This window comes from Takifugu rubripes, chromosome 11 (assembly GCF_901000725.2).
Source record: "Takifugu rubripes chromosome 11, fTakRub1.2, whole genome shotgun sequence".
Lineage (NCBI taxonomy): Eukaryota > Metazoa > Chordata > Actinopteri > Tetraodontiformes > Tetraodontidae > Takifugu > Takifugu rubripes.
In genome coordinates, this window is record NC_042295.1 from 11,596,834 (window position 1) to 11,614,693 (window position 17,860).

At 51.1% G+C, this 17,860-nt stretch overlaps 3 protein-coding genes across 3 annotated transcripts; all 3 read right to left on the minus strand.

The window, feature by feature from the left end:
- Window positions 1-440: 440 nt before the first annotated feature.
- On the minus strand, window positions 441-1,872 carry LOC115251591 (odorant receptor 131-2-like). The gene is made up of 2 exons (XM_029844449.1): window positions 1,775-1,872; window positions 441-1,684 (listed from the first exon to the last, which is right to left on the minus strand). The coding sequence occupies exon 2, from the start codon at window positions 1,662-1,664 to the stop codon at window positions 732-734; it is 933 nt and encodes a 310-aa protein (XP_029700309.1). The 5' UTR covers window positions 1,665-1,684; window positions 1,775-1,872; the 3' UTR covers window positions 441-731.
- Window positions 1,873-7,832: 5,960 nt separating this feature from the next.
- Window positions 7,833-9,495, minus strand: LOC115251431 (odorant receptor 131-2-like). The gene is made up of 2 exons (XM_029843730.1): window positions 9,398-9,495; window positions 7,833-9,307 (listed from the first exon to the last, which is right to left on the minus strand). Exon 2 carries the CDS (start codon window positions 9,285-9,287, stop codon window positions 8,355-8,357), a length of 933 nt encoding a protein of 310 aa, XP_029699590.1. The 5' UTR covers window positions 9,288-9,307; window positions 9,398-9,495; the 3' UTR covers window positions 7,833-8,354.
- Window positions 9,496-11,007: 1,512 nt separating this feature from the next.
- Window positions 11,008-12,332, minus strand: LOC115251430 (odorant receptor 131-2-like). The gene is made up of 2 exons (XM_029843729.1): window positions 12,235-12,332; window positions 11,008-12,144 (listed from the first exon to the last, which is right to left on the minus strand). Exon 2 carries the CDS (start codon window positions 12,122-12,124, stop codon window positions 11,192-11,194), a length of 933 nt encoding a protein of 310 aa, XP_029699589.1. The 5' UTR covers window positions 12,125-12,144; window positions 12,235-12,332; the 3' UTR covers window positions 11,008-11,191.
- Between the last annotated feature and the right edge of the window lie 5,528 nt (window positions 12,333-17,860).

The window sequence follows — 17,860 nt, forward strand, 5'->3', positions numbered from 1 at the left end:
TTGGCAGGAATATAATACATTCAAAATAAACACATCAGATTAAGTCACATAGAAAAAAAGTCCAAATAAAACAACTGTAAACTCACTCACTACCGCTTGTTCCTCCACTGAGGGTCGCGGGGGGACTGGAGCCTATCCCAGCACAATGGGCGGAGGCAGGGTACACCCTGGACTGGACGCCAGTCAATCGCAGGGCTAACACATACAGACAAACAACCATTCTCTCTCACACTCACACCTACGGGCAATTTAGAGTTTCCAAGTAGCCTAATCCCCAATCATGCATGTCTTTGGAGTATGGGAGGAAGCCGGAGTACCCGGAGAGAACCCACGCAGGCACAGGGAGAACATGCAAACTCCACACAGAAAGTCCCCAGCCTCAGTCCCAACCGGGGATCGAACCCAGGGCCTTCTTGCTGTGAGACCACAGTGCTAACCACCACACCACCGCGCTGCCCCCAACTGTAAACTATTCATTCCAAATCTATTACTTGATATATTTTTCTAATTTTCAATTTATAACAAAAAAATCAAACTAACACAAAGATAGATCTTGAATTTGATTTTATGAAAATGGGTGTTTGTTGCCGTCAGGAAGGAAAATGTACCACAAAGCTGATTATGAAAAGAGGGCTTAAATGAAGGAATCCCCTAAAATTCTGCCTTTATAATGAATCAAGTGATGTAAATATGCATCGAACAGGTAAGATGAGTTTGACACTCATCAGTAATCAAGTAAATCCAATCTTTTTTTTGTAAAAGCCACATAGAGCCAAATATTGCAAAGCATTTAAAAACTTCTCATCCCTCAGACCGTAGATGAGAGGACTCAGACACCTCGGAGCCAGAATGAAAGTCACGTAGTTAAAGTATCTGACATTAATATACAATAATAGATCTATTTTGATAATAGCAGATTCTATATACGGACACCACAGCTGGATGAGGCAGAGCAGCAGCTGGAAAGCATGAAGGATCACCGTACTGAGCCCCTTCCATGTTGACTTTTTGTTCTCTCCTGATGCAGCTTTGGCAACTTTCATAATTTTCACATAAGAGAAAGTGATGATGATGGACATGATGAAGAAGTAAAACTGATATACAGCAAAGTTAAAGTGATTCTGCCAGGGGAGGGAGACAAACATCTCCATGGAGCAGCGCTTGTGCTGTGTATACACAGAACTGGAGGCTGCTGCAAAGAAGGTGGATAGAATGATGAAGCAGGGCACACTGCTGACAGTAAGGATGATCAGGATACATTTCTGAGTGTTGTGCAGGGAGCAAAGCTCCGGGTGCCGTAAAGGCAGGCAAATGGCCACGTACCGCTCCAGCGTCATTGCTGTCAGAGTGACCGGCGTGACAAACATACACAGACACACAATCAGGTAGAAAACAATGCACAGGCTGACTTCAATGGTGAAATAAGTGGAATGCAGAATCAGGAGAAGGTTAGCTATGATTAAAAGAATGCTGTCAGACACAAGAGTGATAACAAACAGAATGTAACGCATGGTTGAGAGAAAGACCTGGTTTGAGAAGACAGTTGCGATCAGAAGCAGGTTAATAGAAACGAAAATTGACACAATGAGCTGTGTAATAATGATCTTCTCGAAGATTTGAACTTGCAGGGAGACGCCTCCAGCCACTGAAGCATTATCTGACATTCTGATTCTGCACAAGAAATCTGTAAATGGGAGGAAATATTACACCTATTTAAACAGTGAAATCATGCTGCATGGTTCGAATCAAAAGTCATTCAGGTCTGCCTGCTTACCAAATCATCCCTGCAGTGTGTGTCCACATCCTGCTGGTCTGCAGGAGACTGACTGAGAGTGTGTGTCTGAAGACTTTATACAGTAGAAACGACTCACGTCATCACCATCAGCACCATTATAGAAAGTGTAACTCAACAGAATCTGTTTTCCTGAGTCATCTGTTCTGAGCAGATGCTTTAGATATTATCTTTCACGACACAGAAAAACATCAATCATTTGTTGCACCACAACTTGAAGGTCGTACCAGTGATCCTCAGCTGAGACAAAACTTCAGGGTTCGTGAATTTTCACGATGGCTCAAAATATGATGAAGTTCTCTGCCTGAGTGAAATAATCCCTGAGTTTTATGTATGTAAATGTAGAAGTGAATGCCAGAATGTTGCTCCTCTGTGTTTCTACAGGAGCCTTGAGCGGACAAACAGCCGCAAATATGACGTTTAAAGAAGCAGTATGTAAGAAATCTGTTTAAATAAATCATACAATGGCCCAAATATGTCAACAAAGATTCAGGAAAAATGTTAATTTCAAATACTTATGTGACTGACAACAATAGCCTCTTTTCAAAAGTCAAGTGTCAGCCTGTAAATAATGGTGTCACAGCCCCTTTTCCCCAGTTCCCTCCTGTCCCAGTACTTTTCCACTGCCCTGCTCACACCACACCCTCTGATCACCACACCTGCTCTCAGTCACTGATCTCCACACCTGCTCACACTCACTCAGTGCCAGATTGTTCTTCTGTTTTCATGCGAGACTTTCCAGCGTTGTTTCCCTGCCGGATTACCCGTTACCGACCCTGCCTGTCTTCATTCTGCCTGCCTTGCCTGTTCCCTGGACAACCTACCTGCTTTCTGCCCCTGACTACGACTTCTGCCTCAGCGTCTCTGGTTCCTGTCTGCTCACCTGGTTTAGACTTCTCCGCCCGGCCCCTACTTCGCTGCTGCTCGTCCCACTTCCCGAACCTGCAACCCATAGACTTTGTGCGGGCCCAGAGCCTGAAGAACGGACTATTACCTGTGTTTCCTGGTCTGCCTGAGTTCCTGTTTTCCCGTGTGTTAATAAAAGTCATTACTACGGTCCAGCTTTCCAGAGTGCTGCATTTGGGTCCAAACTGCACCCGTCACAGTACAATCTGGCCAAACATGGACCCAGCACACTCGTCACCACCTCAGTCTCGTTTGGACCAAGTGGAGGGAAGGCTCCAACAATTCGAGGCCCAGCTAGCCTCCAATGCTGCGGAGGCTCGGCAGACAGCATTGGTCCTGGAGCGGGCATTAAGGTCAGTAGCCACCCAGGTCCAACAGCTGGTGGTCTCAGTGTCACAACCGGCCGCTCCTGTTCCTGCTCCAGCTCCTCCTCCTCCGGTTCCTGCTCCCCCACCAGGCACTGCTCCAGAGCCCCGGGTGGGAACCCCAGAGCGTTATTCTGGGGACCCAGAGGGCTGCAATCCGTTCCTCACGAACTGTTCAATCCTGTTCGCTCTGCAGCCCTACACCTTCGCCTCGGAGGCGGCAAAGGTCGCCTTTACCATCAATCACCTGACTGGCAGAGCACGCCTGTGGGGAACGGCAGAGTGGGAGAGGGGCACGCCGGCCTGTTCCTCTTTCCAGGCCTTCTCTGCGGAACTTCGTAAGATTTTTGGGCCTGTTTCTCTGGGCCCGGATGCCACCGGGGGACTCATGAGCGTGAAGCAGGGAAGTCAGCCCATTGCTGACTACGCTATCGACTTCCGTACCCGGGCCCGGCTTAGTGACTGGAACCCAGCAGCCCTGTGCGACGCCTTCCTCAATGGGCTAGCGCCATACATAAAGGATGCGTTGGTTCCCTTTGATCTTCCGCCCTCCCTTGATGGACTCATCAACCTGACTTCAAGGCTGGACAGGCGCATCCAGGCAAGGAGAAGAGAGCTACGCCAGGGAGAGGCGGAGCACCGGTCGTCTGCTTGCCTGCGAGGATCTCCAGCCGCCTCCAACCTTCTCACAGGGCCCGCATCTGGGGGGGGGGGCGAACCCATGCAGGATGGGACGCACCAGCCTGACTCCTGCGGAGCGAGAGCGACGACGACAGGGGAACCTCTGTCTCTACTGCGGACAGGCTGGGCACTTTGTCTCTCATTGCCCAGTAAAAGGGAGGGCTCAGCAGTAGACGGGGGCGGACTGCTGAGCCGGACTCAAGACTCTGCCCCCTGCCCACGGCCATTGTTTCACGTCCGGCTTCTGTTGGCGGGGGGCTCTCACACCCTCGCCACCTTCATAGACTCCGGGGCTGATGTCAGCCTGATCGATGAGGAGCTCGCCGTCCAGCTGGGTATCGACCGGGTTCCGTTACCACATTCAGTTCCTGCCAGCGCCCTGGATGGCCATCTCCTAGGGACTGTCACTCACCAGACCACGCCCATCCACATGCTTCTGTCGGGCAACCACCACGAGACCATACAATTCCACGTCCTGAAGTCACCTCACCTCCCACTCATCCTTGGTTACCCCTGGCTCCGTCATCACAACCCCCACATTGACTGGGCGACGGGTTCCATTCTGGGGTGGAGTTCCTCTTGTCACCTTCCAGGTCTGCCTTAATCAAGCTGCCGCGCCTCTATTATCAGTCGAATCCATTCCGGCCCCCGACCTGTCTGCGGTACCCTCCGAGTACCATGACTTCCGGGAGGTGTTCAGCAAGGCTAAGGCTACCTCCCTGCCCCCTCATCGACCCTACGACTGCGCCATAGACCTTCAGCCCAGCACCACGCCTCCCAAGGGTCGTCTCTACTCACTGTCTGCGCCAGAAAGAGAGGCCATGGAGGTCTACATTAATGATGCTCTGGCTGCCGGGATTATCCGTCCCTCCTCATCGCCTGCTGGGGCAGGGTTCTTCTTTGTGGAGAAGAAGGACAGGTCCCTGAGGCCCTGCATCGACTACAGGGGCCTCAATGAGATCACGGTCAAGAATCGATACCCTCTCCCACTCATCGCTTCAGCCTTTGAGCTGCTTCAGGGGGCCATGGTCTTCACCAAGTTGGATCTCCGCAATGCCTACCACCTAGTCCGGATCCGGGAGGGGGACGAGTGGAAGACCGCCTTCAACACACCCACTGGACACTATGAGTACCTGGTCATGCCTTTCGGCCTTACTAATGCCCCGGCCGTATTCCAGGCACTCATTAATGACATTTTGAGAGACATGCTCAACAAGACTGTGTTTGTCTACCTGGACGACATCCTGATCTTCTCCCGTTCCAAGGAGGAACACGTGCATCACGTCCAGGCCGTCCTCCAACGCCTGCTGGAGAACTCGCTGTTTGTCAAGGCCGAGAAGTGTGAATTCCATGCTACCTCCGTCTCTTTCCTGGGATACATTATCGGTCAAGGCAGTGTGGAGATGGACCCCTCCAAGGTCTCTGCCGTCACCTCCTGGCCCGTCCCCGAGTCCTGGAAACAGGTGCAACGGTTCCTGGGATTCGCCAACTTCTACCGAAGGTTCATCCGGGGATACAGCACCGTGGCCGCTCCGCTCACTTCTCTCACCTCCTCCAAGGTACCCTTCTGTTGGTCCCAGGCTGCCGAGGAGGCATTCCAGAACCTCAAGGCCCGGTTCACCTCAGCTCCCATTCTCCTGGTTCCTGATCCTGAAAGGCACTTCATAGTAGAGGTCGATGCTTCTGATGTGGGGATCGGCGCCGTTCTCTCTCAACGCTCTGCTGATGACCAGAAAATGCACCCCTGTGCCTTCTTCTCCCGACGTCTGTCTCCGGCAGAACAAAATTATGACATTGGGAACCGAGAACTGTTGGCGGTGAAACTGGCGTTGGAGGAATGCCGTCACTGGTTAGAGGGGACTAAATTGCCCTTCCTGGTTTGGACGGACCACAAGAACCCGGAGTACATCTGGTCGGCTAAGAGACTGAACTCCCGTCAGGCCAGGTGGTCCCTGTTCTTTACCAGGTTCAACTTTTCCCTCTCCTATCGGCCGGGCTCCCGCAACTTCAAGCCCGACGCTCTGTCTCGCCAGTTCCTGGGAACAGAAGACACTGCCCTCAACCCAGACACCATTCTTCCTGCTCCCTGCCTTGTGGCTTCTCTCACCTGGGAGGTGGAGGAGCGTGTAAAAGCTGCCCTGGAGAACCAACCTGGTCCCACCTCCTGCCCTCCTGACCGCCTGTTTGTCCCGGACGGTCTGAGGTCTGACGTCCTACAATGGGCCCACGGCTCCCGGCTCACTTGCCACCCAGGGATTCAGCGCACTAAAGAGGTCCTGCAGCGGCGGTTCTGGTCGCCCACTTTAGAGGAGGACACCAGAGAGTTTGTCAACGCCTGCCCAATCTGCAGTCTGCACAAGTCCTCCCGCCAGGCCCCTGCCGGTTACCTGCAACCTCTGCCTGTGCCACATCGACCCTGGTCCCATATTTCGCTGGACTTTGTTACCGGTCTGCCACTGTCGGGCGGATTCACCACTATCCTGACTGTGGTAGATCGGTTCAGCAAGATGGCCCACTTTGTGCCCCTACCCAAGCTTCCATCGGCCAAGGAGACTGCTGAACTTGTTCTACAGCACATATTTCGGCTCCACGGCCTTCCGTCGGACGTCGTCTCTGATCGGGGTCCCCAGTTCACGTCTGTATTCTGGCGGGAGTTCTGCAGCCTCATCGGGGCCACCGTAAGCCAGTCCTCTGGGTTCCATCCTCAATCCAACGGCCAATCGGAGAGGGTGAATCAGGAGATGGAGACGGCGCTTCGCTGCATGGCGTCCAGACACCCCTCCACTTGGTCCAAGCAGCTACTGTGGGTGGAATATGCCCACAACACCCTAACCAGCTCCGCCACTGGACTTTCTCCCTTCCAGTGCGCCTATGGCTTCCAGCCGCCGCTGTTCCCAGCCCTGGAGAGGGAAGCTTCCTGTCTGTCCGTCGAGGCTTTTATCCGCCGTTGCCGCCAGACCTGGACCCAGGCCAGGGCTGCTCTCCTACGAGCAGCTGACCGTTACTCAACGGCAGCCAACCGCCGTCGCTCCCGGGCTCCCACTTACCTGGTGGGGCAGAAGGTATGGCTCTCGACCCGAGACCTTCCCTTGAGGGTGGAGTCCAAGAAGCTGGCTCCTAAGTTCATCGGGCCGTTTATTATCGAGAAGGTCATCAACCCTGCGGCTGTCAGGCTCAAGCTGCCCCGTGCCATGCGGATCCACCCAACCTTCCATGTCTCCAGGATCAAGCCGGTTCGAGAGAGTCCGTTGATGCCTGCTTCTCAGCCGCCACCACCTCCACGGATTATTGATGGGGGTCCTGCCTTCACAGTTCGCCGCCTGCTGCGCTCCCGCCACCGTGGAAGGGGTCTTCAGTATCTCGTAGACTGGGAGGGATACGGCCCAGAGGAGAGGTCATGGGTCCCGGCCCGTCACATCCTGGATGCGCAGCTCATCCGCGAGTTCCATCACTGTCACCCTGACCAGCCCTCCAAGATCCCCAACGCTGGTGGGGCTGCCAATTTAGAGACTCTGTCCTCCCTTTCATCCGAGGCTTCCAGCAACGAGGACGAAGAGGAAGCTGAGACGGAGGCCTCTGAAGAATTCGTTCTGCCTGCCTTGCCTGTTCCCCGGACAACCTACCTGCTTTCTGCCCCTGACTACGACTTCTGCCTCAGCGTCTCTGGTTCCTGTCTGCTCACTTGGTTTAGACTTCTCCGCCCGGCCCCGACTTCGCTGCTGCTCGTCCCACTTCCCGAGCCTGCAACCCATAGACTTTGTGCGGGCCCAGAGCCTGAAGAACGGACTATTTCCTGTGTTTCCTTGTCTGCCTGAGTTCCTGTTTGCCCGTGTGTTAATAAAAGTCATTACTACGGTCCAGCTTTCCAGAATGCTAAAAGGGCTGGTTATGATTCCCAACATCATAACAAAGACGGCTGGCACGGTCCAGACATTTCAAATATTCCCCATGTTCGAATAATTGTTGCTCATTTAGGAAACATTTCAACCACACTTCCTGTTTTTCCACCATATCAAATACCCACTTGTTCAATACATTTCCAGCAAATAAGACCAATATGCACAAAACATCTGGTATCATATTTATTAGTATCAGGGTGAAGTGTACAATTTCAATCCATTCTGAAAATAAACAATGACATCCCATTCACACATGGTGTGGGGGCGGAAAGTAAAATAAAACAACAAAATGCCACCTGATGAGTTTCTGAAAGTTAGAGGACAGAATGTGAATGTTGAAAGACACAGCATTACCAACAAGGAAACTTTGGCAGGAATATAATACATTCAAAATAAACACATCAGATTAAGTCACATAGAAAAAAAGTCCAAATAAAACAACTGTAAACTATTCATTCCAAATCTATTACTTGATATATTTTTCTAATTTTCAATTTATAACAAAAAAATCAAACTAGGACAAAGATAGATCTTGAATTTGATTTTATGAAAATGGGTGTTTGTTGCCGTCAGGAAGGAAAATGTACCACAAAGCTGATAATGACAAGAGGGCTTAAATGAAGAAATCCCCTAAAATTCTGCCTTTCTAAATCAATCAAGTGATGTAAATATGCATTGAACAGGTAAGATGAGTTTGACACTCATCAGTAATCAAGTAAATCCAATCTTTTTTTTGTACAAGCCACACAGAGCCAAATATTTCAAAGCATTTAAAAACTTCTCATCCCTCAGACCGTAGATGAGAGGACTCAGACACCTCGGGGCCAGAATGAAAGTCACGTAGTTAAAGTATCTGACATTAATATACAATAATAGATCTATTTTGATAATAGCAGATTCTATAAACGGACACCACAGCTGGATGAGGCAGAGCAGCAGCTGGAAAGCATGAAGGATCACCGTACTGAGCCCCTTCCATGTTGACTTTTTGTTCTCTCCTGATGCAGCTTTGGCAACTTTCATAATTTTCACATAAGAGAAAGTGATGGTGATGGACATGATGAAGAAGTAAAACTGATATACAGCAAATTTAAAGTGATTCTGCCAGGGGATGGAGACAAACATCCCCATGGAGCAAAGCTTGTGCTGTGTATACACAGAACTGGAGGCTGCTGCAAAGAAGGTGGATAGAATGATGAAGCAGGGCACACTGCTGACAGTAAGGATGATCAGGATACATTTCTGAGTGTTGTGCAGGGAGCAAAGCTCCGGGTGCCGTAAAGGCAGGCAAATGGCCACGTACCGCTCCAGCGTCATTGCTGTCAGAGTGACCGGCGTGACAAAAATAGACAGACACACAATCAGGTAGAAAACGATGCACAGGCTGACTTCTATGGTGAAATAAGTGGAAGTCAGAATCAGGAGAAGGTTAGCTATTATTAAAAATACACTGTCAGACACAAGAGTGATAAGAAACAGAATGTAACGCATGGTTGAGAGAAAGACCTGGTTTGAGAAGACAGTTGCGATCAGAAACAGGTTAACAGAAACGAAAATTGACACAATGAGCTGTGTAATAATGATCCGCTCGAACATTCGAGCTCGCAGGGAGACGCCTCCAGCCACTGAAGCATTATCTGACATTCTGATTCTGCACAAGAAATCTGTAAATGGGAGGAAATATTACGCCTATTTAAACAGTGAAATCATGCTGCATGGTTTGAGTCAAAGGTCATTCAGGTCTGCCTGCTTACCAAATCATCCCTGCAGTGTGTGTCCACATCCTGCTGGTCTGCAGGAGACTGACTGAGAGTGTGTGTCTGAAGACTTTATACAGTAGAAACGACTCACGTCATCACCATCAGCACCATTATAGAAAGTGTAACTCAACAGAATCTGTTTTCCTGAGTCATCTGTTGTGAGCAGATGCTTTACATGTTATCTTTCACGACACAGAAAAACATCAATCATTTGTTGCACCACAACTTGAAGGTCGTACCAGTGATCCTCAGCTGAGACAAAACTTCAGGGTTCGTGAATTTTCACGATGGCTCAAAATATGATGAAGTTCTCTGCCTGAGTGAAATAATCCCCGAGTTTTATGTATGTAAATGTAGAAGTGAATGCCAGAATGTTGCTCCCCTGTGTTTCTACTGGAGCCTTGAGCGGACAAACAGCTGCAAATATGATGTTTAAAGAAGCAATATGTAAGAAATCTGTTTAAAGCAATCATACAATGGCCCAAATATGTCAACAAACATTAAGGAAAAATGTTAATTTCAAATACTTATGTGACTGACAACAACAGCCTCTGCTCCTTTAATGATGAGTGTTCTTTTCACCAGCATTAGCTGAACTTTCACATTCCACTATAGATTTGACCAAGGGTTTTAAATCTGTATTCACACTGCAGTAAGGATCTTGTTAATATATTTGTATTTCTGCTTTAGGTTATGGATGAGAACTGAAGCTGGTGGCCGTCTGTCATGCTGACATTTGTGGTTGCTCATTCAGGAAACATTTCAACCACACTTCCTGTTTTTCCACCATATCAAATACCCACTTGTTCAATACATTTCCAGCAAATAAGACCAATATGCACAAAACATCTGGTATCATATTTATTAGTATCAGGGTGAAGTGTACAATTTCAATCCATTCTGAAAATAAACAAACAATGACATCCCATTCACACATGGTGTGGGGGCGGAAAGTAAAATAAAACAACAAAATGCCACCTGATGAGTTTCTGAAAGTTAGAGGACAGAATGTTAATGTTGGAAGACACAGCATTACCAACAAGGAAACTTTGGCAGGAATATAATACATTCAAAATAAACACATCAGATTAAGTCACATAGAAAAAAAGTCCAAATAAAACAACTGTAAACTCACTCACTCACTCACTACCACTTGTTCCTCCACTGAGGGTCGCGGGGGGACTGGAGCCTATCCCAGCACAATGGGCGGAGGCAGGGTACACCCTGGACTGGACGCCAGTCAATCGCAGGGCTAACACATACAGACAAACAACCATTCTCTCTCACACTCACACCTACGGGCAATTTAGAGTTTCCAAGTAGCCTAATCCCCAATCATGCATGTCTTTGGAGTATGGGAGGAAGCCGGAGTACCCGGAGAGAACCCACGCAGGCACAGGGAGAACATGCAAACTCCACACAGAAAGTCCCCAGCCTCAGTCCCAACCGGGGATCGAACCCAGGGCCTTCTTGCTGTGAGGCCACAGTGCTAACCACCACACCACCGTGCTGCCCCCAACTGTAAACTATTCATTCCAAATGTATTACTTGATATATTTTTCTAATTTTCAATTGATAACAAAAAAATCAAACTAACACAAAGATAGATCTTGAATTTGATTTTATGAAAATGGGTGTTTGTTGCCGTCAGGAAGGAAAATGTACCAAAAAGCTGATTATGAAAAGAGGGCTTAAATGAAGAAATCCCCTAAAATTCTGCCTTTATAATGAATCAAGTGATGTAAATATGCATCGAACAGGTAAGATCAGTTTGACACTCATCAGTAATCAAGTAAATCCAATCTTTTTTTTGTAAAAGCCACATAGAGCCAAATATTGCAAAGCATTTAAAAACTTCTCATCCCTCAGACCGTAGATGAGAGGACTCAGACACCTCGGAGCCAGAATGAAAGTCACGTAGTTAAAGTATCTGACATTAATATACAATAATAGATCTATTTTGATAATAGCAGATTCTATATACGGACACCACAGCTGGATGAGGCAGAGCAGCAGCTGGAAAGCATGAAGGATCACCGTACTGAGCCCCTTCCATGTTGACTTTTTGTTCTCTCCTGATGCAGCTTTGGCAACTTTCATAATTTTCACATAAGAGAAAGTGATGATGATGGACATGATGAAGAAGTAAAACTGATATACAGCAAAGTTAAAGTGATTCTGCCAGGGGAGGGAGACAAACATCTCCATGGAGCAGCGCTTGTGCTGTGTATACACAGAACTGGGGGCTGCTGCAATGAAGGTGGATAGAATGATGAAGCAGGGCACACTGCTGACAGTAAGGATGATCAGGATACATTTCTGAGTGTTGTGCAGGGAGCAAAGCTCCGGGTGCCGTAAAGGCAGGCAAATGGCCACGTACCGCTCCAGCGTCATTGCTGTCAGAGTGACCGGCGTGACAAACATACACAGAGACACAATCAGGTAGAAAACGATGCACAGGCTGACTTCAATGGTGAAATAAGTGGAATGCAGAATCAGGAGAAGGTTAGCTATGATTAAAACAATGCTGTCAGACACAAGAGTGATAACAAACAGAATGTAACGCATGGTTGAGAGAAAGACCTGGTTTGAGAAGACAGTTGCGATCAGAAGCAGGTTAATAGAAACGAAAATTGACACAATGAGCTGTGTAATAATGATCTTCTCGAAGATTTGAACTTGCAGGGAGACGCCTCCAGCCACTGAAGCATTATCTGACATTCTGATTCTGCACAAGAAATCTGTAAATGGGAGGAAATATTACACCTATTTAAACAGTGAAATCATGCTGCATGGTTTGAGTCAAAAGTCATTCAGGTCTGCCTGCTTACCAAATCATCCCTGCAGTGTGTGTCCACATCCTGCTGGTCTGCAGGAGACTGACTGAGAGTGTGTGTCTGAAGACTTTATACAGTAGAAACGACTCACGTCATCACCATCAGCACCATTATAGAAAGTGTAACTCAACAGAATCTGTTTTCCTGAGTCATCTGTTCTGAGCAGATGCTTTAGATATTATCTTTCACGACACAGAAAAACATCAATCATTTGTTGCACCACAACTTGAAGGTCGTACCAGTGATCCTCAGCTGAGACAAAACTTCAGGGTTCGTGAATTTTCACGATGGCTCAAAATATGATGAAGTTCTCTGCCTGAGCGAAATAATCCCTGAGTTTTATGTATGTAAATGTAGAAGTGAATGCCAGAATGTTGCTCCTCTGTGTTTCTACAGGAGCCTTGAGCGGACAAACAGCTGCAAATATGACGTTTAAAGAAGCAGTATGTAAGAAATCTGTTTGAAGAAATCATACAATGGCCCAAATATGTCAACAAAGATTCAGGAAAAATGTTAATTTCAAATACTTATGTGACTGACAACAATAGCCTCTTTTCAAAAGTCAAGTGTCAGCCTGTAAATAATGGTGTCACAGCCCCTTTTCCCCAGTTCCCTCCTGTCCCAGTACTTTTCCACTGCCCTGCTCACACCACACCCTCTGATCACCACACCTGCTCTCAGTCACTGATCACCACACCTGCTCACACTCACTCAGTGCCAGATTGTTCTTCTGCTTTCATGCGAGACTTTCCAGCGTTGTTTCCCTGCCGGATTACCCGTTACCGACCCTGCCTGTCTTCATTCTGCCTGCCTTGCCTGTTCCCCGGACAACCTACCTGCTTTCTGCCCCTGACTACGACTTCTGCCTCAGCGTCTCTGGTTCCTGTCTGCTCACCTGGTTTAGACTTCTCCGCCCGGCCCCTACTTCGCTGCTGCTCGTCCCACTTCCCGAGCCTGCAACCCATAGACTTTGTGCGGGCCCAGAACCTGAAGAACGGACTATTTCCTGTGTTTCCTTGTCTGCCTGAGTTCCTGTTTGCCCGTGTGTTAATAAAAGTCATTACTACGGTCCAGCTTTCCAGAGTGCTGCATTTGGGTCCAAACTGCACCCATCACAGTAGAATCTGGCCAAACATGGACCCAGCACACTCGTCACCACCTCAGTCTCGTTTGGACCAAGTGGAGGGAAGGCTCCAACAATTCGTGGCCCAGCTAGCCTCCAATGCTGCGGAGGCTCGGCAGACAGCATCGGCCCTGGAGCGGGCATTAAGGTGAGTAGCCACCCAGGTCCAACAGCTGGTGGTCTCAGTGTCACAACCGGCCGCTCCTGTTCCTGCTCCAGCTCCTCCTCCTCCGGTTCCTGCTCCCCCACCAGGCACTGCTCCAGAGCCCCGGGTGGGAACCCCAGAGCGTTATTCTGGGGACCCAGAGGGCTGCAATCTGTTCCTCACGAACTGTTCAATCCTGTTCGCTCTGCAGCCCTACACCTTCGCCTCGGAGGCGGCAAAGGTCGCCTTTACCATCAATCACCTGACTGGCAGAGCACGCCTGTGGGGAACGGCAGAGTGGGAGAGGGGCACGCCGGCCTGTTCCTCTTTCCAGGCCTTCTCTGCGGAACTTCGTAAGATTTTTGGGCCTGTTTCTCTGGGCCCGGATGCCACCGGGGGACTCATGAGCGTGAAGCAGGGAAGTCGGCCCATTGCTGACTACGCTATCGACTTCCGTACCTGGGCCCGGCTTAGTGACTGGAACCCAGCAGCCCAGTGCGACGCCTTCCTCAATGGGCTAGCGCCATACATAAAGGATGCGTTGGTTCCCTTTGATCTTCCGCCCTCCCTTGATGGACTCATCAACCTGACTTCAAGGCTGGACAGGCGCATCCAGGCAAGGAGAAGAGAGCTACGCCAGGGAGAGGCGGAGCACCGGTCGTCTGCCCGCCTGCGAGGATCTCCAGCCGCCTCCAACCTTCTCACAGGGCCCGCATCTGGGGGGGGGGGCGAACCCATGCAGGTGGGACGCACCAGCCTGACTCCTGCGAAGCGAGAGCGACGACGACAGGGGAACCTCTGTCTCTACTGCGGACAGGCTGGGCACTTTGTCTCTCATTGCCCAGTAAAAGGGAGGGCTCAGCAGTAGACGGGGGCGGACTGCGCCCCCGTCTACTGCTGAGCGGCGACGGGTTCCATTCTGGGGTGGAGTTCCTCTTGTCACCAGGTCTGCCTTAATCAAGCTGCCGCGCCTCTATTATCAGTCGAATCCATTCCGGCCCCCGACCTGTCTGCGGTACCCTCCGAGTACCATGACTTCCGGGAGGTGTTCAGCAAGGCTAAGGCTACCTCCCTGCCCCCTCATCGACCCTACGACTGCGCCATAGACCTTCAGCCCAGCACCACGCCTCCCAAGGGTCGTCTCTACTCACTGTCTGCGCCAGAAAGAGAGGCCATGGAGGTCTACATTAATGATGCTCTGGCTGCCGGGATTATCCGTCCCTCCTCATCGCCTGCTGGGGCAGGGTTCTTCTTTGTGGAGAAGAAGGACAGGTCCCTGAGGCCCTGCATCGACTACAGGGGCCTCAATGAGATCACGGTCAAGAATCGATACCCTCTCCCACTCATCGCTTCAGCCTTTGAGCTGCTTCAGGGGGCCATGGTCTTCACCAAGTTGGATCTCCGCAATGCCTACCACCTAGTCCGGATCCGGGAGGGGGACGAGTGGAAGACCGCCTTCAACACACCCACTGGACACTATGAGTACCTGGTCATGCCTTTCGGCCTTACTAATGCCCCGGCCGTATTCCAGGCACTCATTAATGACATTTTGAGAGACATGCTCAACAAGACTGTGTTTGTCTACCTGGACGACATCCTGATCTTCTCCCGTTCCAAGGAGGAACACGTGCATCACGTCCAGGCCGTCCTCCAACGCCTGCTGGAGAACTCGCTGTTTGTCAAGGCCGAGAAGTGTGAATTCCATGCTACCTCCGTCTCTTTCCTGGGATACATTATCGGTCAAGGCAGTGTGGAGATGGACCCCTCCAAGGTCTCTGCCGTCACCTCCTGGCCCGTCCCGGAAACAGCTGCAACGGTTCCTGGGATTCGCCAACTTCTACCGAAGGTTCATCCGGGGATACAGCACCGTGGCCGCTCCGCTCACTTCTCTCACCTCCTCCAAGGTACCCTTCTGTTGGTCCCAGGCTGCCGAGGAGGCATTCCAGAACCTCAAGGCCCGGTTCACCTCAGCTCCCATTCTCCTGGTTCCTGATCCTGAAAGGCACTTCATAGTAGAGGTCGATGCTTCTGATGTGGGGATCGGCGCCGTTCTCTCTCAACGCTCTGCTGATGACCAGAAAATGCACCCCTGTGCCTTCTTCTCCCGACGTCTGTCTCCGGCAGAACAAAATTCTGACATTGGGAACCGAGAACTGTTGGCGGTGAAACTGGCGTTGGAGGAATGGCGTCACTGGTTAGAGGGGACTAAATTGCCCTTCCTGGTTTGGACGGACCACAAGAACCTGGAGTACATCCGGTCGGCTAAGAGACTGAACTCCCGTCAGGCCAGGTGGTCCCTGTTCTTTACCAGGTTCAACTTTTCCCTCTCCTATCGGCCGGGCTCCCGCAACGTCAAGCCTGACGCTCTATCTCGCCAGTTCCTGGGAACAGAAGACACTGCCCTCAACCCAGACACCATTCTTCCTGCTCCCTGCCTTGTGGCTTCTCTCACCTGGGAGGTGGAGGAGCGTGTAAAAGCTGCCCTGGAGAACCAACCTGGTCCCAGCTCCTGCCCTCCTGACCGCCTGTTTGTCCCGGACGGTCTGAGGTCTGACGTCCTACAATGGGCCCACGGCTCCCGGCTCACTTGCCACCCAGGGATTCAGCGCACTAAAGAGGTCCTGCAGTGGCGGTTATGGTGGCCCACTTTAGAGGAGGACACCAGAGAGTTTGCCTGCCCGATCTGCAGTCTGCACAAGTCCTCCCGCCAGGCCCCTGCCGGTTACCTGCAACCTCTGCCTGTGCCACATCGACCCTGGTCCCATATTTCGCTGGACTTTGTTACCGGTCTGCCACTGTCGGGCCGATTCACCACTATCCTGACTGTGGTAGACCGGTTCAGCAAGATGGCCCACTTTGTGCCCCTACCCAAGCTTCCATCGGCCAAGGAGACTGCTGAACTTGTTCTACAGCACATATTTCGGCTCCACGGCCTTCCGTCGGACGTCGTCTCTGATCGGGGTCCCCAGTTCACGTCTGTATTCTGGCGGGAGTTCTGCAGCCTCATCGGGGCCACCGTAAGCCAGTCCTCTGGGTTCCATCCTCAATCCAACGGCCAATCGGAGAGGGTGAATCAGGAGATGGAGACGGCGCTTCGCTGCATGGCGTCCAGACACCCCTCCACTTGGTCCAAGCAGCTACTGTGGGTGGAATATGCCCACAACACCCTAACCAGCTCCGCCACTGGACTTTCTCCCTTCCAGTGCGCCTATGGCTTCCAGCCGCCGCTGTTCCCAGCCCTGGAGAGGGAAGCTTCCTGTCTGTCCGTCGAGGCTTTTATCCGCCGTTGCCGCCAGACCTGGACCCAGGCCAGGGCTGCTCTCCTACGAGCAGCTGACCGTTACTCGACGGCAGCCAACCGCCGTCGCTCCCGGGCTCCCACTTACCTGGTGGGGCAGAAGGTATGGCTCTCGACCCGAGACCTTCCCTTGAGGGTGGAGTCCAAGAAGCTGGCTCCTAAGTTCATCGGGCCGTTTATTATCGAGAAGGTCATCAACCCTGCGGCTGTCAGGCTCAAGCTGCCCCGTGCCATGCGGATCCACCCAACCTTCCATGTCTCCAGGATCAAGCCGGTTCGAGAGAGTCCGTTGATGCCTGCTTCTCAGCCGCCACCACCTCCACGGATTATTGATGGGGGTCCTGCCTTCACAGTTCGCCGCCTGCTGCGCTCCCGCCACCGTGGAAGGGGTCTTCAGTATCTCGTAGACTGGGAGGGATACGGCCCAGAGGAGAGGTCATGGGTCCCGGCCCGTCACATCCTGGATGCGCAGCTCATCCGCGAGTTCCATCACTGTCACCCTGACCAGCCCTCCAAGATCCCCAATGCTGGTGGGGGTGCCAATTTAGAGACTCTGTCCTCCCTTTCATCCGAGGCTTCCAGCAACGAGGACGAAGAGGAAGCTGAGACGGAGGCCTCTGAAGAATTTTAGCCCTCTTCCAGGCCCCCCTCCACCCACCCGGCTCAGCTTGGACTTTGTTCTTGGGACGTCAGGGGACGTCCCTTGAGAGGGGGGTTCTGTCACAGCCCCTTTTCCCCAGTTCCCTCCTGTCCCAGTACTTTTCCACTGCCCTGCTCACACCACACCCTCTGATCACCACACCTGCTTTCAGTCACTGATCACCACACCTGCTCTCAGTCACTGATCACCACACCTTCTCTCAGTCACTGATCGCGCGCCTGCCCTCACTCATCAATCAGCTCACCTACCAGTGTATATATTCTCCAGCCTCACACTCACTCAGTGCCAGATTGTTCTTCTGCTTTCATGCGAGACTTTCCAGCGTTGTTTCCCTGCCGGATCACCCGTTACCGACCCTGCCTGTCTTCGTTCTGCCTGCCTTGCCTGTTCCCC